The sequence below is a fragment of the Lepus europaeus genome, chromosome 18 (assembly GCF_033115175.1).
Source record: "Lepus europaeus isolate LE1 chromosome 18, mLepTim1.pri, whole genome shotgun sequence".
Taxonomy (NCBI): domain Eukaryota; kingdom Metazoa; phylum Chordata; class Mammalia; order Lagomorpha; family Leporidae; genus Lepus; species Lepus europaeus.
The window spans coordinates 33,267,538-33,291,479 of NC_084844.1; the positions used below are offsets into that span (position 1 = coordinate 33,267,538).

The 23,942-nt window shown below is 55.1% G+C and overlaps 2 protein-coding genes across 2 annotated transcripts; one reads left to right on the forward strand and one right to left on the reverse strand.

The window, feature by feature from the left end:
- EPX (eosinophil peroxidase) lies at positions 1-9,026 on the forward strand. Its single transcript, XM_062216701.1, has 12 exons — positions 1-76; positions 201-294; positions 499-674; positions 828-945; positions 1,033-1,162; positions 1,965-2,171; positions 3,267-3,585; positions 4,746-4,906; positions 5,171-5,426; positions 5,808-5,978; positions 8,020-8,257; positions 8,825-9,026. The coding sequence occupies exons 1-12, from the start codon at positions 1-3 to the stop codon at positions 9,024-9,026; spliced, it is 2,148 nt and encodes a 715-aa protein (XP_062072685.1).
- Positions 9,027-9,995: 969 nt separating this feature from the next.
- Positions 9,996-22,246, reverse strand: MKS1 (MKS transition zone complex subunit 1). Its single transcript, XM_062216704.1, has 18 exons — positions 22,143-22,246; positions 21,653-21,762; positions 20,133-20,203; positions 19,577-19,732; positions 18,152-18,249; positions 17,862-17,990; positions 17,546-17,650; positions 16,492-16,600; positions 15,938-15,994; positions 14,578-14,620; positions 14,240-14,305; positions 12,819-12,889; positions 12,415-12,484; positions 12,205-12,312; positions 11,395-11,528; positions 10,824-10,906; positions 10,641-10,738; positions 9,996-10,555 (listed from the first exon to the last, which is right to left on the reverse strand). Exons 1-18 carry the CDS (start codon positions 22,220-22,222, stop codon positions 10,464-10,466), a joined length of 1,680 nt encoding a protein of 559 aa, XP_062072688.1. The 5' UTR covers positions 22,223-22,246; the 3' UTR covers positions 9,996-10,463.
- Between the last annotated feature and the right edge of the window lie 1,696 nt (positions 22,247-23,942).

The window sequence follows — 23,942 nt, forward strand, 5'->3', positions numbered from 1 at the left end:
ATGCAGCTGCTACAGGCCCTGGCAGGGGTCCTAGCCACACTCATCTTCGCCCAGGCCTGTGAGGGCACTGCCCCAGGTAATAGCCCCCTGGACAGCCAAAGAGGAGGGTCACTGTGAGGGGAGGGCACTGGGGAGGGAAGCGCTGGGTCTGGGAGGGTCTGCGGCTCTCCTGGACTCTGGGTCCCCATCCCCTTGAACAGCCTCCCCCAGGGCGGTGGAGACCTCAGTTCTTCAGGGCTGCATAGCGGAGGCCAAGGTGCTGGTGGATGCTGCCTACAATCGGACCCAGAAAAGGTGGGTCTGGGTGGGCAAGGAGGGGGATGGGCTCCAGCCAAGGTCATCTCACCCCACATCCTTGCAGGGGACAGTGGATGGACTCCCTGGTTGGTGGAGAGGCAGCCTTCCCTCCCTCCCTTGGGTTTGCGCTGTCCTGACTGTCCAGCCCCAGCTGGGGCTCTGCTCCCTTCCTCCTGCCCTTATTCCTCCTCTTCTGGGTAGCATCAAGCAGCGGCTTCGCAGTGGCTCGGCCAGTCCCATGGACCTCCTGTCCTATTTCAAGCAGCCAGTGGCGGCCACCAGGACAGCTGTGAGGGCCGCTGATTATCTGCACGTGACCTTGGGGCTACTGAAAGAGAAGTTATGGCCCTGGGACTCCAGCCCCTTCAATGTCACTGGTACTGGCCCGGGAGTGGAAGGAAGCCAGGTGGGGGTGGCAAAGTATACAGCCTTGGGGTGTTGGGAGGGCAGAAGGGACAGGGATGGGAGACACTGAACAGGCCAGCTTGGGAAGGATCCAGGACCCTGTCTTTCCCCCCAACACACACAAGATGTGCTAACGGAACGCCAGCTGTACCTGCTGTCCCAGGCCAGTGGCTGTGCAGTCCAGGAGCAGGCAGAGAAGTGCAGCGACAAGTACCGCACCATCACCGGCCGATGCAACAACAAGTGGGTACCCCAGGGACCCCACCCTCCATGCTGAGCCCCGTCCAGACTCTGACCTCCCCGCTAACCCTGAGCTGTCCACTGCTGCAGGAAGAGACCCTGGCTGGGGGCCTCCAACCAGGCCCTGGCACGCTGGCTGCCGGCCGAGTACGAGGATGGGCTGTCGCTTCCCTTCGGCTGGACCCCCGGCAAGAGGCGCAACGGCTTCCTCCTCCCTCTTGTGAGACCTTCTATAAACGTGGAGAGCGAAACACAGCCCAGAGTTGGTCTGCCAGAGCTTCAACCCAGCTGGCTGGCTTTGGGCAAATAATGAGCTAGTTCCGAGTCGCAATTTGCCTATCTGTCAAATGGCAATTCAACCTCTCTCATGGATTAGTCTGAGTATCAGTACTTGGCATAAACAGCCGTATAGGGTGTGATCTATTAATGCCATTGCAGTATTAATTGTAGTTTTAGTCTCAAGAGAACTAGTGTCAAAGTATCTTCCTAACTATAAAAAGTCAGGCACTTCAATGTGGCTGTATCTATTGATTAGACCATCTCATATGTACCCACTCATCAATACTGAGGATATTCCTATTAGTGTATCATACAAGAACCCATCACTCACTCACCTGTCAACAGCTGCTTATTTTCTCCCACTACTCCTCTTGATTCTCTATCCAGGTCTCTGTGTGCTCAGTTATTATCCACCAGCTTGTAACCAGCCACGACTCTGAGAATGCACTCTCTGTTCTGGTTAGCTATCCGTCTACACGTCAAACTGTCACTGTGATCTATTCAGCTCTCTGGAAGAGCTGTGAGGCCTGAGCCAGCCGGCCGGACCCCTCTCCTTCCCTCTCCTTCTGGATCCTTCAAGGAATGGTGGCCACAGCAGGAGGGGGCCCCATATCCGGGAGAGAGAGGAAAGGGGAAGGGAGGGCAGAAGAGGAGGAGAGACTCTGCTCCCTCCAGCAGGGGGAGTCGCTGCCCTGAGATCCAGGTAGGCTCAGGAGCCCAGGCTAACCTTGTTTCCCCACCAGGTGCGGGCTGTCTCCAACCAGATCGTGCAGTTCCCCAGCAACAGGCTGGCCTCAGACCCTGGCCGGGCCCTCATGTTCATGCAGTGGGGCCAGTTCATCGACCACGACCTGGACTTCTCCCCAGAGTCTCCAGCCAGAGTGGCCTTTACTGCGGGTGTGGACTGTGAGAAAACCTGTGCGCAGCTGCCCCCTTGCTTCCCCATCAAGGTACCCTCAGCCACTCCCCCCACACCCCCACCCCGCTCTGGCACAGCCTCCGCCCCAGGCAGAGAGCGCAGGCAGGGACCGGGGAGACTGAAGCGCCACGCTCCAGGGCTGGGGCACAGACAGGGACACAAGAAGCACAGGCTGGCCACAGCCTCCTGTTCCGCACACCTGTCAGGGGCAGGAGAGGGGCTCAGCTCCGGCTTCAAAGAGGCAGCAGCAAACCAGACAGCCCTTGGCCCCGGGTCTGAATCTGGCCCTTAGAGCCTCTTAGTTCTTGCCTTTCTCTCTCCTGGGCTGGTCCCAGGGCCCTGCAGCTCTCGCCAACCTCTGGGGTTGGGCTGGGAACAGGGTACCGTTCTTCACGCGGAAAGGCAGGGAGAGTGTGGGGCCCTCGGGCCTCCGGGAAGACCCGGGGTGGGAGGGAAACACACACACTCACTCACCTAGAGAAGGTGGGGCCAATTCAGGAGGGAGGCTCTGCGAACGCCCCAGCCTGGCCCTTCTCCACGGCAGCCGTACCCTGTCGCAGCCTCAAGCCCTGGCTCTGGGCCACCTCCTCTGGGGATCCTTCCCAGCTCTTCCTATTACATCTTGAACATTTCTCTTTTATATCAAGCATAGCAAATGCCATCCCACATTAGGGTTACTAAGCTCCTGTGTGTGTGTGTGTGTGTGTGTTTTCACTGAACCGCTAGGTTCCTGCAACCTGCACTGGGGTTCGGACCTTCAGTCTCCAAAGCACCCAGTAAGAAGGAGGCTTAGGAAGTATCTCCTGAATTGAGGCGCTCAGGCCCAAGTGTCAGGAGTAGCCGGTTCAAATCCCACCTCTCTCGCTAACTGGCTGCCACTCCCCTTCCTGGGGTTCGGCTTCCCCACCTGTAACAGGAGGGTCTGGGTTGCTTCAAAAAGCTTCAGCCGTTTCTAACCAGTCTCTGACACAAAGGGCTCTGACGGCGCGGAAGTCTGGGTGAGCCAAGGAGGGCTTCCCGGCATTGGGGAGCTGTGGGAGGCTTGAGGGAGGTGGGGGATGAGCGAGAGGAGCCACCGGCTCCTGAGGGGCCCCCCCGGCCGTCCCCGACTCCTCTCCCACCTCAGATCCCGCCCAACGACCCTCGCATCAGGAACCAGCGCGACTGCATCCCCTTCTTCCGCTCGGCGCCCGCCTGCCCCCGGAACAAGAACAAAGTCCGCAACCAGCTGAACGCACTCACCTCCTTCGTGGACGCCAGCATGGTGTACGGCAGCGAGGTCTCCCTGTCCCTGCGGCTCCGCAACCGGACCAACTACTTCGGACTGCTGGCCGTCAACCAGCGCTTCCGCGACAACGGCCGGGCCCTGCTGCCCTTCGACACCCTGCGCGACGACCCCTGCCTCCTCACCAACCGCTCGGCGCGCATCCCCTGCTTCCTGGCAGGTCAGAGGCCGGCGCGGCTGGCGTCCCCCCGGGAAACTGCCGGTCCAGGGCTGTGGGTTCGCGCCCTCGGCCAGGCCCACCTCAGCCACCGCGGGCTCTGTGGGCCGGAAGGAGCCCCTTCGCGCATGCTCTGTGTGTGGGGGGCCAGAGATCCCGGCCAGTCTCCGGTTGGTGACAGGGACCCTGGCCCTGGATGGCGCGCCAGCCCTCCCCCGCAGCCCCCCCCCCCCCCCCGGTGGGAAGCTCCCTTATTTCGTTGCGTGTCCGCACACTGCTCTTCCTCACACTTGCACAACTTTCCCACAGCAATGGCCCCTTTGCGTGAAAGCAGCTGTTAGAAAAGGGTGGTTCTGGGGGCTGGCATTGTGGTGTAGTAGGTTAAACCTCCGCCTGCGGCGCCCGCGTCCCTTATGGGCGCCAGGTTCCTGTCTGGCTGCTCCTCTTCTGATCCATCTCCCTGCTAATGGCCTGGGAGAGTAGTGGAAGATGGTCCAAGTGCTTGGGCCCCTAGCACCCACGTGGGAGACCCAGAAGAAAGGAGTGGGGGTGTTACCAACCTCACATCACCTGCTGAGAAACTGAGACCTTGGCGGGGCACGGAGTTTCAACGGCTGAGCCCGCGTGGGGTCTCGGCAGCCAGGGTGGCTCCCAGGCCTCTGTGCACCCTGCTCCACCGACTCCCTTTCAGAGATCAGCGGCGTGTGCCTGCGTGGGAGGTAGCCCGAGTCTGAGTAAGACCTTGCGCCAAAGGCATTCGTTAAAAGCCAGCGCCTGATTTTCTCTCTTGGAGAAGGCCTGGGTACAGGGCACGCCTCTCCCCAGCTCACCCTCCCTTCCTCTTTCCCTGAGACAGCACGTGACAGCAGGTTCCTGGACGGGCCCCATCACAGCCCGTGGCAGAGGACATGCAGAGGAGCGGAGTTCCTGGGCGGGTGGGCTCGCAGGGTTCCCGAGTCACCCAGATCTCTCTGCCCGAGCCGGGCTGGCCTGTGGCTGTGATCCTCCTGTACTGAGGGGAGCAGCTGCCCCGCCCCAGCCTGTGCTGTTGGGGAGGGGCGGGCCGGTGGGAGCCTCACAGCCCAGCTGAGGTCAGGAGCTCTGCCCACCTCTTCTCTCCCTATGGGAAGGGCTATGCCAACTGTGAACTTGGGGCTTTCAAGGTGACTCCCGGTCAACGGAAACCCCCAAACTGGCGGCCATGCACACCCTCTTTATGCGTGAACACAACCGACTGGCCACCGAGCTGAGACGCCTGAATCCCGGGTGGACTGGAGACAAGCTGTACCAGGAGGCACGCAAGATCGTAGGGGCCATGGTCCAGGTAGGGAGCAGCTCTGGGTCCTAGCGTGCTCCGGAAGGCAGCCTGAGAGAGCAGCCCCCACTCCACCTGACCTCTGTGCTGGACTCTGCCACTCACCATGGCACCCTGCCTGTGGGCTTCTGCATCTCCACCCACCCACGGGGGGTTAACGCTGCCTTAGCTGATGGGATAATAGACACTGTGTCTGAGCAGCCCTTTGACAAGCACGGGGTATGTGCAAAAGCAAGGGTGTGAGCTGGGACCGCTGGGGCATCTTCTCTCCAGATCATCACCTACCGAGACTTTCTACCTCTGGTTCTGGGCAAGGCCCGGGCCAGGAGGACCCTGGGGTCCTACAGAGGGTATTGCGCCAACGTGGACCCGCGCGTGGCCAATGTCTTCACCCTGGCCTTCCGCTTCGGCCACACCATGCTCCAGCCCTTCATGTTCCGCTTGGACAGCAGATACCAGGCCTCAGCACCGAACTCCCACGTGCCGCTTAGCTCTGCCTTCTTTGCTAGTTGGCGAATCGTGTACGAAGGTGACGTTATCCAGAGGCAAAGGGGTGAGGGTGGGGTGTACATTCCGCCCCAGGCAGGCCCAGCTCACTGCCAGGAGGCCAGGCACTGCTAATATCACCCCAGGGTTGTGGGAAAAGGCAGGGCCACCCGGTGGGGGAGGAGAGGACTTCTAAGGGTGGGAGAACTGAAATCAGACTGGCAAGCTGTGGACCTGAAAGGTGCTCATCTGCCACTTGTTCTTTAAGAAGCGGGGTGACCTGACCCCCAGCACCTCCATGTCCACCAGGCTCTCAGCCCTAGCAAGCACTATAGGATATAAGCGATGGCTTTGTCTGGTCCTGAGCTGGCTTGGCATCATTTGAGGCTGGACTGATCTGTGCCACTCACATCCCTCCCACCAGGTGGCATCGATCCCATCCTGCGCGGCCTTATGGCCACCCCTGCCAAACTGAACCGCCAGGACGCCATAATGGTGGATGAGCTCCGGGACCGGCTGTTCCGGCAAGTGAGGAGGATCGGGCTGGACCTGGCGGCTCTCAACATGCAACGCAGCCGGGACCACGGCCTCCCAGGTGAGAGGCGTTCAGAGGAGAGCCTCGGTGCCTCTTTTCTGACTGGGACTATGTACACGGATGCGTAGTGATGAAGAGTGCAAGACCAAGGCCGACAGCACAGAACATCTGAGGAAGCCTGTTTGCTTCCTGGCTGAGTCTTTTCCATCTACTGTAGGGTCTCTGACTCCAGGTTCACCACAGGATCAGGACTTGGGGAACAAGAGCTGAAATAAGGAGACAAGGACTTTCCAAGTAGAGAAAAGCAGTAGATTTAAAAGTTAGGGAGAAAACTCTGCCCTCCCCACCCACTGGCTAGTTCCAAGGAAGAGGGCTAAAAGTTCAGGGCTATAGCAACTGGCCCCCTGCTCTAGTAGTGAAAGGCAAGACACTTTAGAGGCGGGGAGCAGGTGGAATAAAACTAAGGCAACAATGGCTGTTTGGTGAGGCACAAAATACTTACCGCAGGAAAGAAGTAGACCCTTTCATGTATGTTAATTTATTCAGTCTTCCCAGTGACCTTGAGAAGCAGCTGTTATTACAGCTGTTTCACAGATGAGGAAATAAGCTCACAGACAGCTAGTAAAATCCCAGGGTCACGTAAGTAGAAAGCAGTAAACTCGGAATGTACTTTCAAATGTCTCCTTTCTTCCATTTAACTCTCTTCCACAGCATCGGGGGAAGGCTTTCGCCACTGCCTGGCCTCTCTCTCCTCCTCCCTGTCCCCAACCTCCCTGCCCAGATAGAATCTGGGCCACACAGAAAGGAGGGAGGACTTCCTGTTGCCTATTCCACTCTAAGCACCTGGTAGGATCAGTTTCTTTCTATATACTAGGGTGCTCCTGAAAGCTAAGACACTTTGGGCGCCCCCTGCTGGGAGCTAAGATTGCTAGCCACTCAAGTTGTCATTCAGTTGATTATCTGTCCCTGAAGGATTATCTTGACAATAACTCTTGCAGTCTCCTCTAATCCCTTCCCAAGTCCAGTACCAAATCTGTAACTGAACTCCACTTAATAGTAAACTTGGGGCCGGCGCCGCGGCTCACTAGGCTAATCCTCACCTGTGGCGCCGGCACCCTGGGTTCTAGTCCCGGTCCGGGCGCCGAATTCTGTCCTGGTTGCCCCTCTTCCAGGCCAGCTCTCTGCTATGGCCCGGGAAGGCAGTGGAGGATGACCCAAGTGCTTGGGCCCTGCACCCGCATCGGAGGCCAGGAGAAGCACCTGGCTCCTGCCTTCGGATCAGCGCGGTTCGCCAGCCGCAGCGTGTCGGCCGCAGTGGCCATTGGGGGGTGAATCAACGGAAAAAGGAAGACCTTTCTCTCTGTCTCTCTCTCTCACTGTCTACTCTGCCTGTCAAAAAAAAAAAAAAAAAAGTAAACTTGGAAAAGTAATGGTTGCTCAAATTCAGATATTCCAGATATAATTAACATATCAAAGAGTATCTCACAAAGGTGTTGTGAGAGTCCTGAGAACACTCAGGCAAGTGCTTAGTGGTAGGACATGGTATGGTCCTCCTGTGTTCAGCTGGGGGACAGAGTCTGGACTGTTGCCTAGTCTGGACATCTCATACAATGGAATCATATTCTGAGTAGGTGACCATGACCTTTACTTGTTGATTTGTTCATTTGTTCACTCATTCACTCTACGAACCTGACTCTTTTCCAGAGTTCTTCCCCCCCCCCCCCCAAAAAAAAAAAAAATCATGGAAAAGGTACATTATCTTTTAGCTCCATTTTTCCATGAAACTTTTTGCAATAACTTCCTATGTTCTGGGTATCACTTTATTTGTGCCCAGTGAATGAACATAAGCTCACTAACATTAAACATCAGATATGTGGTTATGAGTTTTGGGCCACAGTCTGAGACACACATGGAATGGTTGTCCATTCATATTTTAAATTAAAGAAAGAGCAATCTGATATTGCAAAAATTTTAAAAAAGGGATCCTCTTGTTCCATCCAATATGCACTGGCCACAGAGCTTTCTCTCTGAGGACTTGCGAAGAGCAGCAGAAGCTAATGGGGTCAGCAAGACCAAAGCTACTTCACCCCCTCCCCAACAGGCTACAATGCTTGGAGGCGCTTCTGCGGGCTCTCCCAGCCTCAGAATTTGGCACAGCTTAGCCGGGTGCTGAAAAACCAGGACTTGGCAAGGAAGTTCCTGAACCTGTATGGGACTCCTGCCAACATTGACATCTGGATCGGGGCTGTGGCAGAGCCTCTCCTGCCGGGGGCCCGAGTGGGGCCCCTGCTGGCCTGTCTATTTGAGAACCAGTTCCGAAGAGCCCGAGATGGAGACAGGTAAGTCAGTAACCCCACCCTGCAAGACCCAGGGGTAGGGCAGAAAAATGCTACCATGTCACAACTAAGGCAGGGTGCAAAGCACTTTTTTAGCCTCTTTTCCTTCCAGGTTCACAGGATCTGAGACCAGGAAGGTCTTCCCTGGAAAGCTGGGTCCAAGGGAGAGAGACACTGTCACAGTGTCTCTCAGGCTGACACTGCCTGAGCTGGAGTCACCTGACACCCAGGAAGGAGACTTGTCAGTCTCCCCAGGCCAGACTAGGAGGTCCAAAACCCACGAGCAGAAAGCGTCCACCTGCTTTCCCTCCAATACTGCTGGCTTAAGACCTGACCGAGATTTGGTGCTGGCATTTGCCTGGGTTCAGATCCAGCCCTGGGCACTTAAATTACTGTGTACTTAATACTGGGCAGTTGGACCTGTTTCTTCATTTCTAAGATGGTAACACCAACCTTACAGGAATTTTGTGAGAACTGAAATAATGTATGTAAAATACCCAGGACACAACAGGTGCTCGTATGAGGTGACTCCTCCCATACCTTCACCCACACCTCTTGATTATCTGGCAGGTTCTGGTGGCAGAAGCAAGGTGTTTTCACCGAGAGACAACGCAGGGCCCTGAGCAAGATTTCCTTGTCTCGAATAATATGCGACAATACCGGTATCACCACTGTTTCACGGGACATCTTCAAGGCCAACATCTACCCCCATGGCTTTGTGAGTTGTAGCTGTATTCCCAGGCTGAACCTGTCCGCCTGGCGAGGCACATGAGGCTTCTGCAGGTAAGGGGAGGCCTCCCCGAGCAGCCCGAAGCTGGGTGGGACCCTCACACCCTTCCCTAGACAGCATGGCCGAGTCCTCTTAACATCTCTCCAAGCAGACAACAGAACTTGTCACGGGGACAGGGTGCTCGTTCCTAGTGGCTTCCCAGTATACTCGCTCCCAGGCTGATGGTTCATCTCAGGGCCTAGGGCTTGCAGATAACTAGGAAGTGTCCAACTCCCCTCAGCTTGGTCACTAGTACCCTAAAATGGCTGTATTTCCAGATGTCCTGCAAGTTCCCTGCTTATCCAGTTCTGCTGTTCCCCAAGAGTCTATCCCAACTCTCACACCCTGGAAGACGGGAAGGGGAAGAGCAGGAGGCTGCTCTCTCCCCCATGAGAACTGTATCCTGCTGATGCTTTTGCAGGTGACAGCTCCAGAGCTGGCTGCCCTGGCTGGTGTGATGGCTGGGACTCCCACAGGAACGAACACACCTGCTTGGAGCCTCTTGGGCATCAGGTTATGAATCAACACCACATGCAAGGACTTGTGAGCCAAGCCATGAGCCTTGAGGCCCAGGCAAGAGTCAGCTGGAGGCCTTCCAGCACTTTCTTCTGTCTTCCAAACTTCCTCCTCCCACCCCCATGCCTGGGAGACCACATGGCCCCACAATCCGGAGCCTGCAGGCTGGGCAGCAAGTTCTGCCTCTACCAATAAAGAACAGCTAAGCATAAGGGCTGCCGTTTCTATGCCTGGACAGGGAGGGCGCGGCCACCGCCCTCTGCTCGCCCCAGATGTTGAAGAGGGTTGCTGCCAAGATGCAGGCTGGCGCTCTCCTTGAGGCCTCTTCTGGGGCTGAACGGAGAGTCCAAAGAATACTCTAGAGTGGGAACAGCGGCAGGGGCCCCAGCACTGAGACGAATCCCTCAGGCACGCCAGTGACCTGAGCAGAGAGGCAGCCACAGAACATCAGTCAATAGAAAAAAGTTTTTATGCACAAAAGCACAATAAAAACACACTGCCCAGCTAACAGAAGGGACTAGGCACTGCCCTCAGCCTTCACTTACGAAGTGAGTCACATCTCCAGCTCAGCAAGCCCCAAGCAATAGCAGAAGGCTGTGCTGGAAAGAGGCAGCTGAGACTGAGGGGCCAGGGGTTTAAGGTCTCTCCTTCCTGTTTCTTGGAAGAAAATCGGTTCCATTCTGCAAGGCTGCGGATAGGAACTGCCTGCTGCTCCCTACCACTGAGCCCGTGCAAGAGGCTGTGTCAAGAACAGGCTGACCATGTGCTCACCCAAATGAGTCTCAGACCAGAAAGCCTGCCTTGCTGTGGAGCCCATCTGCAGCTGCTGAAATGTGAAGCGGGGCCACACGGGCCACAGGATCACTGACTGTGCAAGCCCCTCTCATCGTGGCTTCCTGCACGGTGGGCCAGGGCGGCGGTGGGCTAGGAGACCATGGTTCCTGAGGGGCTCACTAGGTCCTGGGGGAGGCTTTCCCGGGCCTCCTGCATGCGGCGCCGGGCTCGACGGAAGGCCTCTGCAGGAGAAGGAGACGCTGCCATGGTACAGGCAGGAACACGGCCCACACGGCCCTGGGTGGCCAGCTGGGGAGGGCAACCTACCCAGCACATTGTGAATGGAGCTCTGCTGGCTGAATCCCTCCAGACGGTCCAACACACTCCGCATCCTCTTCCGCAGGGAGCTTGATTCCATGAAGGCCCTGCAAGGAAGCCCACCTCACGGTTGGGGCATTGCCTGGCACCCAGGGATAAGGAGCCCCAGGGCACAGGGCCAGGGCCACTCACCTGGACTGCTGCAGACAGTGCAAGCGGAAGGTGACACTGCCCGTGGTCTCGGTGCGCAGTCCAAAGCGGCTCAGACGCTCCCCCTGGGGCATACGGACGGGACAGCATCAGGTTTCTGAGGCTTCTGGACCCGAGGCCCCATGCTGGCCTTGCTGCCCTTCTGATTCTCATTCTCAGGAAGACCGTTTCCATCGGGGAGACCCCACCCCACAGCTCAGGGCCAGCACCGGCTGCCCCACTGTGATCAGGGAGCCTCCAGAGCTCCTCTGAGACTAGGCAGCCTTGCCAGCCTCCTGCCACTCCTCCCCCACTGATTACTGAGCCTTCGTTTTCCACAAGGAGCGTGGGAAAGCCCAAGGGCACTCCTTTCTAGGGATCTCCTGGAGAGCAGAGGAGCTCTCCCCAGCTGGTTCCAATCATGGCCATGACTTCCAGCGGAAGCCACAGGAAGCAGGCGCTAAGTAATGGGACGCAATGGACGACCAAGGGGCCTTAGCCCAGACTCTGCCTTCCACAGAACAGAGAGACAGCAGTGTAGTTCCCAGCATGGGGTCTCCTGAGACAAAGCCACCTTGAAGGTTCCTGGTATCCGAACATAGGACAGGTCCTCCAGTTCCAAAGAACCGCCGATGAAAAACCTCCTGAGCTCAGCCAGCGTGCCTAGCTCCACCGGCCTCCACGTGGACACAGTCAGGGTATACGAGCCTGTGCAAGGGAGAAGGGAGTGGGGCCAGGTCCCGAAAGGGTACATGGCCCCTCTCTGACTCCTAGCAATGCCACGGGCCTACACCACTGAGACCTGCATGATGGAGGATGACAGCCTAGCCTCTGGTGAGGGCTATCACGGTGGTGACGAGCACCTGGGTGGAAACCGGTGAGACGGAAATGCAAATCTCGGCCGGGCCATCTGTGACCTGTACACTCAAGGACAAAGTTTCAGAGCCTCCCAGAGCTTCTTTCCCCTCATCTAGTAAAATGCAAAGATGACGACCTACGCCCCACAGAGTGGCTGCAGGAATTAACTGAGAAGCCTTTAGCTCAGGGTCTGCACTCAATAAAAGATCAGCGCTTTTATTTCAGAATGACTGCAGATCCCTTCAGTGTGTGCACTCAGGGCCCATCGCCCTGAGCTTCTCCCTCAAGGCCACACTGCATCAGAAGAGCACTGGGCCGAGAACAGAGGTGGCCAGGCCGCTCGGCTGCAGAAGTTAGCTCCGATGTGGCTCAGTTGTCTGGAACGGACTGGCAGCAATTCCTCCCAGGAGAAGCTTCTCATCTCTCATGACCCCGCTGCTTATGAGAGACACTCACACCTTTTGGAGGTGTTCGTGTTGCCCCAGCACCCTCAGCCTGTGGCAGCAGGGCAGGGACGAGAGGTTACCTGGGGTGACAGGCAGCACCACAGCCCCGTAGCCTTCCACGCGATACCTCTGCCAGAAGTCCAGCGAGAGGACCTCACAGTAGAGCACAGGCCACTCCGGCAGAGAATCTGGGAGCAAGTGAGCAAAGCAGTCGGGTCACGGGAGGCTTCCCCAAGAGGGGGCACTGGCTGAGGAGAACCAGGGCCCGGGCCAGGCACTGAGCCGCTCACCAGCAGATTCATCCTCGTGCAGGAAGAAGGCTTCGAATGTGAACGGGTAACAGAAGTAAGCCACCTTGTCCTGAAAAAGAGGAGGGTCGCTTTACGGTCAGGTCACACGGTGGCCAGGGCCTCCCTTGGAATCTGTGCTCCCTGTGGCCCATGCAAGGTCATCTTCATGAGGGAAAAAGACAAGTTATCCTCCCTGGTGGGAAACAAGAGGCTGAGGGGCAAAGCTGCTGCCGTTCTCAGCCAGAAAGAGAGAGGAGCCCCAGCCCAGGCACCCCGCAGCACCCGTAGAAGAGTCAGCCCTGGCTCTGGACTCCTCCCCAGCGTGCACGGCCATTGGCCTGGTAATGCTTCAAATTCTGCTTCCAACCCTCATGCCCACCCAGAAACCCTCCTCATCTCCGTACCATTCCCAGACACTTGGTAGCACAGGTCTGCGTTACTCCTGAGAGCTGCTGGAAGGCTGGGCTTGACCAGTCTGAAAGCCAAAGACCAGGTATATAAGCTCACCTGGGAGGAGAGCAAGTAGCTGAGAAAAAATGGAGTTCTTTCCTTCTCTCATTCGCTCATTCATATACGGTCAATCATTCCTCTGCCATACACTAGTGTCTGCTACGTCCTAGGATATCTTGGTAACCAGACAGAAAAGGTTCTTATCTCTTATGGAGCTAACGTTGGGTGGGGTGGTAGGGAGACAGAAAAGATCAGGCCTACAGGAGACTGTCAGGTAGTGGGAAGGGCTACCCTAGAACCAAACGGGGGCTGAGCGACCTGGGGCTCACTTGGACAAGGCAGTGGGAGAGGAGTTCTCAGAAGTCACAGGCTGACACCCACGCTCTGAGGAAGCAGCCATGCAAAGATGCGGACGGCGGGTTTGCGGCAAAGGGAATGGTGCTGGAAGGGGTCTCGGAGGAATGAACTTGGCATGTTCAACAACAGAAAGAATGGCGAATGCCGTAAGGGACAAACAGGGCCTCCTTCAGGGTATGAAGTTTGGGGTTCACTCTAAGTGTTGGGGGGCAGGGGACTGTTGGGGTTTTCGCTCAAAAAAGATATAACTGGTTTATATTTTTAATAATTCTGTTCAGCTGTAGTGCACACAGCAAAAAACCGCAAGTGTGAACAAGAGAGGAAGCAAGAGAGTACGTCAGAAACGTAACGCACTGGCGTAGGCAAGAGATGGCGGGGGTTTGGGGTGCAGAGGGCGGACTGACGACAGAGCTGACAGCGGATGGACTAGTGGCTGCAGACAGCTAGAGAAAGAGAGGAATCAATCTCCTAGGTTTCTGTCATCAGGAACGAGTGGACGACACTGCCATTCTGCTAGATGGGCAAGACCAGGAAAACACGGCTGAGGGAGGAGGAGAATCGTGAGTCCTTTTTGGTAAAGGCAAGCAGAAATGACAAGGATTCCGGACAGGAGTCTGGAGTTCAGGGGAGAGGTTGAGGCTGAGATGGAAATCAGGGCATCTGAGGCATCCAGATGTGTCTAAGCTAAGGCCAGGCGAGGTGGCCTAGGAAGAGGAACAGACAGCCCAAGCTCAGCCTTGGGCATTCTGCTGGCGTAGGTCAACAGAGGGACAGGCTCACAGGAAGGCCCACGAGCCACCAACAACATGGGAGAGAGAGGGGAACTTCAGGAAGCCAATGGGCCGTGGCACACGCTTCAGAGACAGCGAGGGAGGAGAAGGCAGGGAAGTCCCCGCTGGATCTGGCACGTGGCCGTGGTCAGTGGCCATTTTGGTGGAGCAGCAGGGAGGGAAGCCTGAGCAGAGGTCTCCAGAATTGTCAGGATGGCAACAAAAGGAGAGGCAAGAACATTACTTACTAGCGCTTGGCAGCTCCACAAAGAAGTGCACATAGAGATTGTCATACTCATAGCCTCGGGCTGAAACTAACAGAGAAAACAGGAAATCACTTGAGCTTTTTCTCCTACCACTCTACCCAGTCCTGCGAGGGCTACATCCTCTGTGCTCTGGGAACAAGACTGCTGAGGGCCAGAAACCCCCGTGTGCTTCCAGGAGACACTCAACACTGAGTTTCCCAAGCACTGCAGACAACCCAAGGCCTCCCCCCCCCCCCCCCCCCCCCGGTAGGGAGCATTGTTCATGGCTCCACTGCAGCACTCACCCAAGCGTCTGAGATCTGGGTCTGGAAGACACTTACCCACCTCTCCATTTACGAACAGCCGGAGTGCACCTGGGACGGTCTAAGGTGGAGACAAGTGCAAGATCAGGGGATCTGCAGGGTATCAGCACTTTGGCTGCAGCCCCGCCCACAGGTCTGCAGCACACCTGCCAATGGATGCTGGACCCTGGGGTCACTACTGCACTCTCTCCCCTCCCTTACAACCTCTGCAGATCCATTTCCTTTGTTTCTAGGATCATCCCATAAGGGAGTAGCATGTAATTCAAGCGGGGAGGACAAGGCAGAATGGGAAATCAGGCAAGGGACGCAACAGCTGCCCTCTGAGATGTACCGGGAAGCTGAACCCTCTGCACCCTGCAGGAAATGGCTGAGGTCTGGAAGCCAGGTTTTCTTTTTAAATTATTGATGCATCTGTGTTATCTAACTTTTGGACACAGAACACCTGTTGCTTCTGCAAATATGAAAATAACTGAAGTTAATTTTTGAGAGAAAGACACCAGCGGATAGTCCCATCCTTGGGTCCAGATCTAGAGACGGAACTCCCGGAATGAAGGAAGGCAAAGAACAGACCACGGAATCATCAACCTAAACTGCTGTTTGCTTATGAGACAAAATGGGGGTGGGCATTTGGCACAGCAGTTAAGACACTGCTTGGGCTCCTGCAGCCTTGCACCTGGGAGTACCTGGTTTGAATCTCAGCTGTGCTCCTGATTCCAGTTTCCTGTTCATGCACCCCCTGGGAAGCAGTAGGTTATGGCTCAAATATGTAGGTCCCTTCCACCCACACACGAGACTTAAATGGAGTCCCTGACTCCTGGCTTCAGCCTAGCTCAGCCCTGGCCATTGAGAGCATTTGGAGTGAACCAGTGGATGGAAGATCAATCAATCTCTCTCGTGCTCTGTCTCTCTTTTCCAAATATGCAACATAAATAAACAAATAAATAAATAAATAAATTTCTTAAAAAAAGAGTCAAAATATCTTCCTTCTCTATATGCTAACTCAGGAAAGCACTCACATTAAGGAAGAGGAAGACATTTTTATCTGTATATTTGTTTTTGAAATTAAAGTATTACATGCATGTATTACCACTGATTAAAAACTCAAAATTGCCTAAGTTCAGGGAATAAAAAGTGGAAGTCACCCACGCCCATGCACTACCTGGCAGGCCCACCCTCCCTAGAGAAAGCCTCCGCAGTGGGCCTTTCCCGTGCACCAACATGGCTACACCAGCACAAGCACTGTGGCCCACGTGCTCTTCTGCGACACCCGTTCTACCCTGAAGACTGAGAGCTTTCCGAGAGGCACAATTCCTCACTGACAGTCAGAACGCTCCGGCCGCACACGGCCCACCGAGCCGCAGGAAGCCCAGCTACTCACCATCTCGAAGTCAGTGCCCACGAGGCTGCTCAGGTACTCCTTGTGCCGGCCATAAAGCTGAGGAGCCAAACCACACCAAACCGAACCTCAGGATGCGGCCCTAGCCGGACCAGGGTTCAGCTCTGGGCGGGCAGGAGAAAAGCAGCAAAAACAGGAGCGGCCACTGAGGACTGGAGGCCTTCGCATCCCAGCCACCGACAGAGGCTCTGGAGCCAGCTGGTCTGGGGCAAACCCTGGCTCTCGTACTTGCAAGTTCCCTGGTCTTGGGCAGATCCTTAGCTCTGCAGTCTCGGTTTACTCAGTTACAAAATGGTAACTATAAAGGTGTTCACCTCAGGTGGGCTGCTGTGAGCCCTCGATGAAAAATGGGATACGAAGTGCCTGGGGAATGCTCAAAGAGACAGCCACTGGGATGGCTGCTACGTCACAGGACGCCCGCAAGGGTCCGCGGTGACAGCACAGCAATGCTGCCTGGGGGCACATGGGCCACGAAGGGCGCAGTTCTCCCCCACCCCCACTGCTGACATCGGCACCGGCAGTGAAGTAGCTCTTACATCCTTGAAGACACGCTGTTCCCGCTCCTCCTCTTCCGGCTGTGCGAGGGAGGACACGTTGTCGATTGTGTACTTCCACAGCTCCTGCTTCTCCCCCTCTGTCTCGATTCTGTGAGGTCAAAACCACAAAAGGACCAACTCTGATGGTAAGAGAGGAGGCCCTCCAGACGGGCCGTCCCCGGCCACACGTCTCACTTGAAGCACATATGATGGAAACGGCCGTTAACGACAGTCAGGAGAGGGAAACCAAGTGGCAAAGTAGAAAGGACCACAGATGAGGGAATTTCAGGCCCATTTCGGCCTCCAAATCACAGTGCAGCCCAAAGGCACAACAACCCTGGCTCCCAGTTCTCTCACCTAAAAGGTGGAGAGATTGGTCCAGACATCTTTTTTTTTTTTTTTTTTTTTTTTTTGGACAGGCAGAGTTAGTGAGAGAGAGAGACAGAGAGAAAGGTCTTCCTTTTCCATTGGTTCACCCCCCAAGTGGCCGCTACAGCCAGTGCGCTGCGCCAATCCGAAGCCAGGAGCCAGGTGCCTCCTCCTGGTCTCCCATGCGGGTGCAGGGCCCAAGCACTTGGGCCATCCTCCACTGCACTCCCTGGCCACAGCAGAAAGCTGGCCTGGAAGAGGGGCAACCGGGACAGAATCCCAGCGCCCCGACCGGGACTAGAACCCGGTGTGCCAGCGCTGCAGGCGGAGGATTAGCCAAGTGAGCCGCGGCGCCGGCCCCAGACAACTTCTAACGTAACAACTGTTCCCTATGACAGCCCAGAGGAAGAGAGCTGGCTGTGTTCACCTGCCCTGCTCCGGTCCCTACACTCCGCAGTGTGGAGGAGCATCTTCACGTCAGCAACCACCCTGCTGGAGGGATGGCTTTCAAACTGGTGCAGCTGCACACGAAGTGCCAGGGACCGGAACAAAGTATGAGCCACTGCCTGGGGACTGCAAAGCTGGCACACATGCAGAGCTTTCTGAGAATGTCCTGGATCAGGGCAGGAAGAGAAGCCAAAGGCAGGAACGCCAGTTGCCACTGCCCCTCCCTTTCTCTCCTCACCTGTAGGGTCCTTTGAGGCCAGTGAAGTCCGGCTTCACTGTGATCACACCATTGCTGTCCACCTTCAGAGTACACAGGACGTGTTCATGCTTCTTATAGCCAAGCCTAGGAACCAGGAAGCCAACACCAAGTCACCGGTCCCCTCCAGGAAAAGAGGCACAGGTCGTCGGCCTGCTCCAGGGAAGAGGACGAGGCTTCTTCCATTAAGAAGACAAAGCCCTTCCCTCCCGAGAGCCAGAAGACTGCACCAGGAAGCTGATGGTCAGCAATAAGGGATGAGGCGGGTGGGGGCTGGGCAGTGAGCCGCTGCACTCACTTGCCATAGGGCCCCAGGTCAGCCATGATGTACATCGTCTGAAGAGGGGTGTTAATGACATGGTTGTTCCGGACGAAGTCTTCCGAGGGCTCCCAGGTGACAATGCGTGACTTGAGGATGCCGCCCTCCCTGGGAGACACCATCGGAAGGGTCACTTCCCCAGCACTCCCTGCAGAGCCTGACAGGGAGACTCAGGGAAGCACACTGGGCAGCCCGAGTCGCCGGACACACCGTGCACAGAGGCACGGAAGGGCACCCAGCACCCCGTGTCCCCGGGTGCTTGCACTCACGTCCCTCGCCTGTCCTGCCGCCGCCGCCTGACGTTTGCCATTCGTTCGACCAAGAATGACGGCACCTCGCTGGCTGCAGTGGTCATCTTCTGACAGTGCTGGGGAAAGAGAGCAACCCTGTGAACGCCAGCTGGTCAGGGCAGCAGGGGCCCGAGTGTCTGAGTGCTCACCTTCCTGTGAAACCTCTTCAGGAGCCTGAACTTGGGTATAACCACCTCACAGTTACACGTGTCAATGGGGGAGTGGTGGCACAAACAATCCAAAGAGGACTACTGCCGTGTCTTGGTTTGCCCTAGAACTGAAGAATTCCTTTAATTTTGTATTTATTTGACAGGGAGGGAGAGCTCCCATCCACTGGTTCACTCTCCAAACACCCACAGTGGCTGGACTGGGAGCCAGGAATTCCATCCAGGTCTCCCACGTGGGCAGCAGGAACCCAGTTACTTGAGTCTTAGGGTGCACAACAGCAGGAAGCCGGAGTCAGGAGCACAACTTGGGTATTGAACCCAGGCTCTCTGATATGGAGACTGGACATCCTAACCACTAAACCAAATGCCCATTCCCTCCCTCCAGAATTCTAGAAATGAGCTGTTTATTCTGATTTAAAGTCGGTCTGCACTCGTTGAGCACCTACAAACAAAAAGCTGGGTCAGTCTGCCCAGTGGATGTTGAAGTTAGCCAGGTTGCTGAAAAACACCAAATGGGATACAGACATTCTGTGGAAAATCCTGACGTGGGTCACTGAGCTCTACCTGCATTTTTATCTGCTTTGCCAAAACAGACAACCTGAATATTATATGCTACCAACCCACATCTCTCTTAACAGAAGTCTTCTAATCTTTCAAAACACTCATTTAACACCTGCCTCTTGCAGAGAGCTACAGGGTTAGAGACCGAAACCGCAGAATGTAGGCTGTGCCCTCCCAGAGTTTAAAGATCTCACTGAGAAGCTAGAGCCTATGCAGTGACAGAAGAAAACAGAACAAGTCCACAAGCGTATGGCAGAGGCAGCTGCAGGAGACCGCCTTCCCCTCACGGCTGCTCTGAAGCCCTCTTCAAACACATACACTCAGAGCTGTGGCTGAGGTCCCTGTCGAATTTTATCTAGATTGTCCCAGATTCCACTCATGATGCCTGGAGGTAGTCGAGGGGCTGCTTCTGCGGGCTTGCGCCCTGCAAGTCTGGCCTCAGAGACGCTGCACGCCCCTCCTGGCCCTCCAGCAGGCAGAGACGGGAGCAGCAGCCACACCACCTGCACTCTGCCCACTCTGCCTCAGCTCGGCTGCCAGCAGCTCACGGCAGTTCCCAGACAGCCTATGGATCTCCTCCTTTGCCAGGCTTCCGATTTAGCACCCAGAACCCAGGGAAGCCAGAAAGCCAGGGGAGGCAAAGAAGGAAGCTACAGGGCCTTGGGAAGAACAATACCTCCTCCAAATTGGTGTAGCGGTCAGAGTCGGTGTAGGTAAAGATTCGTCGGTTCTTCCTGCCCCCCGAATGCTCCAGCTTCAGGATCTCTTGCCGGTACTGGTAATCCAAAGGGCTCTGACAGGCCGCTTCATTCTGGTACAGATCTACTTCAAACTGAGGTCGCCACAAGGAAACAGACATCTGAGATACCTCAAAATTCTGATCCTAGAACTACTACCAAATCAGCCCTAGAGAGCTGATGTTATCTGACATACCTCCATAACCAATTCTCATTTATTTAAACCAATGGAGGGGAGGGGACCCAAGAATGTTAGAGAGCAAAGGGGTGAAGCTCTAGTCCAACCCCACTGTTACAGGTGGTGTAGGGTCCATGGCGGGGAAACGTGCCTCACCCAGGGTTATACCACTGAGCAGTGGCGGTCACTATATTACACTGCCCTTGTAAACTCAACAGAGGGAGGTATAAATTGCTACGACCATCCTAGAAATCACTTTGGCAATGTAGAACCAGCCAGGCGGAGGGAGACCACGCAGTTGAACGACACCGGCTCACCTGGCTAAAGAGCTTCTCCTGCCACCCAATCACCACCTCCTCATCTTCCTCTTCCTCTGGGCGATGTCCACCTCCAAAGACAACGGAGTTAAGTCAGCACCATTTCTTGCTCTGAGGTTGACTGTAGCCAAAGCCCCTACTCTTATGTTTGCCACAAAACCAGTGGGGGTTCAGTGACTTATTAAGCATTCGATGCAGACAAAGGATACACTGGAGTTAGCAGGAGTTGAAGCCGAGATTAAAACCCACAAAGTCTTAATCACTATTCTAATTTGAATAAAATGTAGTTCTGCCTTCCAGGAAGTAGTCAATTTAACTCATTGTCAGGAACTGAGCCTAGGATACAGGCCGACTAGCCAGCTCTTCCTCAATGCCAGCTGCCTGCATTTGCTAGATAAGAACCCTGGCATTTTCCTTTTAATTGTTCCTGAAGCCATACAGCTAGAATCACAATCATGTCAGAGACCAAGCCTCAGGAGAGGGCAGGGAAGGCAAATAAATGATTTTTTAAAGAACCAGATCTAATACACTCCAGGGATGAGTATCTTTTCCAGAGACACAGCTTCAAAACCCACCATTTCACAGAGGAATACTTCTGAGTGCAAAGAGAAACAAAAGGCAGAAACACTAATGGCCTAGTACAAACACCCTCGCCTCTGTTCCTCACACCTATGGCTTCCCAGATAAGGAGAACCACAAGAACACAGTGGGTGTTCAAATGCACAGTCTGCAAGTAGTCTTCAATCTTAAATTGTTTTTAAAAGTATTTACATGCATATGTAGAGTTTGAGCATATCTTTCTTAGACAAACAAACAGCCATAAATGGTACAGTTGCCAGGCCCATTTATAACATATCAGATATACACTATCTGTCATTTGCCACTATACTGGACCACAGTTTGCCTCAGTATCTTGATAGCAGGAATCGTATCTTATTCAACTTCCACAAACAACACGATGAAGTAGTTGATACCACCTGGGTTCAAATCCAGGCTCCAACTATGTGACCTTGGGCAAGCAACACAATCTCTATGCCTTCCGTTTCTCCTAAGTAAGAAAGGTGCAGTTGGGGCCGGCACTATGGTGCAGTGGTTTAAAGCCCCAGCCTGCAGCGCCGGCATCCCAAATGGGCGCTGGTTCGTGTCCCAGCTGCTCCTCTCCCGATCCAGCTCTCTGCTATTGCCTGGGAAAGCAGCAGAAGATGGCCCAAGTCCTTGGGCCCCTGCACCTGCATGGGAGACCTGGAAGAAGCTCCTGGCTCCTGGCTTAGGATCAGCTCAGCTCCGGCCGTTGCAGTCATTTGGGGAGTGAACCAGCAGATGGAAGACCTCTTTCTCTGGCTCTGCCTCTCTCAGTAACTCTGTCTTTCAAATAAATAAAAACACTTCTTTAAAAAAAAAAAAGGTGCAGCTTTCTCTGAACACCACAGGCCTGGGTCTTTTCTGTCCTAACGGGAACCTCTACCCCTCAGGCCCTTGCCCAGGTCCCCAGGGGGCTGCAACTCCACCGTGACACCCACTGGCAGTGGGATGAGGCCTGAAGGTGGCCAAGTCTATGAGGTCCTTCCGAGGCTGGGCCGCAGGCTGGTAATGAAGAAAGCTGCCTGAGGTGATTCTTTGCAGGTGGACTCTGTGAAGAAAACAGAAGCCCGGAATACGCGTTACAACACACACAACGCAGAGCAAGCATGGGAAATACAAAACACAGGGCAGGCGGCCGGGTGGGGCGTGGGCCCTACGGGGAAGAGAGGGTGAGAGGATTACTGCGGAGCCGGGGCTTGAGGAATCGGAGAGCGACAGGCCTTGAAACGACCTGGTTGGGTGTGGAAGGCGAGCTTGGAAGCCCTGCGTACAGAGGATCTGGGGAATGCAGAGCGATGTAGAGAGACCAGGGAGGAAGAGATCGGGATTCTAAGCGGAAGTGGGGGGCCTCAGAAGAACGACAAGTTCAGGCTCGAACTATCTAAGGGCATAAAAGCATGGCACCCCGGGCTGGGGCGGCGCGACTACCGGAGGCGCAGGTTGCGCACAGGGTCCCGGGAGCGATACACTGCTTCCCCGGTGTCAGTACTCCAGACGGTCTCCGCCATGATAGCTGCGACGCGCAGCGACGACGCCGGAAAGCACACCGCCCCCAGTTCCCCTGGCAACGCAGACGCTGGGGCGGAGACGCTACGCAGGCGACCCGCCCTTCCCGCCGCGGCGTCGCCCCCTAGCGCCCCAGAGCGGGCAGTGCAGGAGCCTGCGAACGTCCGCTTTACCATTTGTGCGAACAAGGATCACTCACTCCCGAGGCGGGACTTAAGGCGCGGTGCAAATGAGGGGCCAGGCACAGCCGTCAGCCCACTTGGCGGAAATGCAGAAGGGGTGATGAGACTACACCTGTTTTCCCGCTGTGCCATCCTGTGTTCCGCTGAGCGCAGGAAAAGCGGGCGGAGGAGACTGAAAGAATGCACCCATCAATCCCAAGGGACTCGGGGAAGGTGGTGGCACTCCCCGGACACGAACGCACATTCCTCAAGGGGCGGGGCGGGGGGGTGCGGGTGTCCTACTTATTAGTCCTTGTGTTGGTATTCTCTGGGCCGGAGAAGGAAAAAACAGGCAGGGCCAACAGTTAAAACAAGAAAGACAGCAGCAGGAAAGAAGACGTGTAGTCACGGCACAGGTTCCTCCCCTGTGTGTTGGTTCCAGGTCATTAAACTAACTGCTGCGCTGCCCTGGGCCTCTGAGAAGCCCACAGAGTGACATTCAGGACATGCCCTCACCTCAGCTGGCTCCCCTTAACATCTGCTACTTCCCCAACAGGGTTAGCAGTTGTCCCCTGAATTCAGGAATCAGTTTGATTGCATGGCCTTGAACACCTGGGGTGCCATAGCTGCTATTTGTGCCTCGCCAACGACTCTCCATAAATAGCACCATTTAGGTAGGAGCTAATTTAGCCTGGGAACTTTGTTGGCATTGTTCCCAATCCTCATGGAAACCCTAAGTCCATATTTTTATCCCCATTTATTTTTTTTAAGATGTATTTATTTACTTGAAAGTCGGAGTTACGCACAGAGAAAAGGAGAGGCAGAGAGACAGAGAGGTCTTCCATCCACTGGTTCACTGCCCAGTTGGCCACAATGGTTGGAGCTGCTGATCTGAAGCCCAGAGCCAGGAGCTTCTTCCAGGTCTCCTACATGGCTGCAGGGGGGCCAAGCACTTGGGCCATCTTCTACCGCTTTTCCAGGCCACAGCAGAGAGCTGGATCAGAAGTGGAGCAGCCGGGACTAGAACCAGTGCCCATGTGGGATGCCGGCACTGCAGGCGGCGGCTTTACCCACTATGCCACAGCACCGGCCCCTTATTCCCATTTAACAGGTGAAGTTAGTGAAGGCCAAGGGCTAAAGGATTCACTAAGGCTTCACTCTAGTTAGTGATAAAAGCATTAGGATTCCAGCCTTTTGAAGCCTACCCACCTAGGAAAGTCAGTCTGACATAATTACATGTAAAACAGTTACTGTACCGCATGATGTGGAAATATAAGCTATTGGTGTAACTAACCATACTTAGTACTATGTTTTTACAGGTTAACTGGGTGTTTATGTTTTCTCTTTGTTTACTTATTTCCATAAATCAGAATTCTTAAAATTGAGATTCATGAATAGGATTCAATGGGTCCATGAACCACTTCCCTAGAATTCTAATTTCTGGGAAATGTTCATAACATTTATCAGATTCTGGAAGGAGTTTTTACCCTGATATTCTGTGCTCATATTCTGACATCTTGTTGAGAATCAAAAGTTTGGATTATACAGAATAAAAGTCAAA

Excerpts from the sequence above, each read along its gene's own strand:
- EPX (XM_062216701.1), top strand. The coding sequence starts at position 1 with ATGCAGCTGCTACAGGCCCTGGCAGGGGTCCTAGCCACACTCATCTTC. Across the intron at positions 675-827 it reads CAGCCCCTTCAATGTCACTG|ATGTGCTAACGGAACGCCAG; the intron begins GTACTGGCCCGG and ends AACACACACAAG. Across the intron at positions 3,586-4,745 it reads CATCCCCTGCTTCCTGGCAG|GTGACTCCCGGTCAACGGAA; the intron begins GTCAGAGGCCGG and ends GGGGCTTTCAAG.
- MKS1 (XM_062216704.1), bottom strand. The coding sequence starts at position 22,222 with ATGGCGGAGACCGTCTGGAGTACTGACACCGGGGAAGCAGTGTATCGC. Across the intron at positions 14,621-15,937 it reads TGGGCACTGACTTCGAGATG|ACCGTCCCAGGTGCACTCCG; the intron begins GTGAGTAGCTGG and ends TCTCCACCTTAG. Across the intron at positions 12,485-12,818 it reads CTACCAAGTGTCTGGGAATG|GACAAGGTGGCTTACTTCTG; the intron begins GTACGGAGATGA and ends CCTCTTTTTCAG.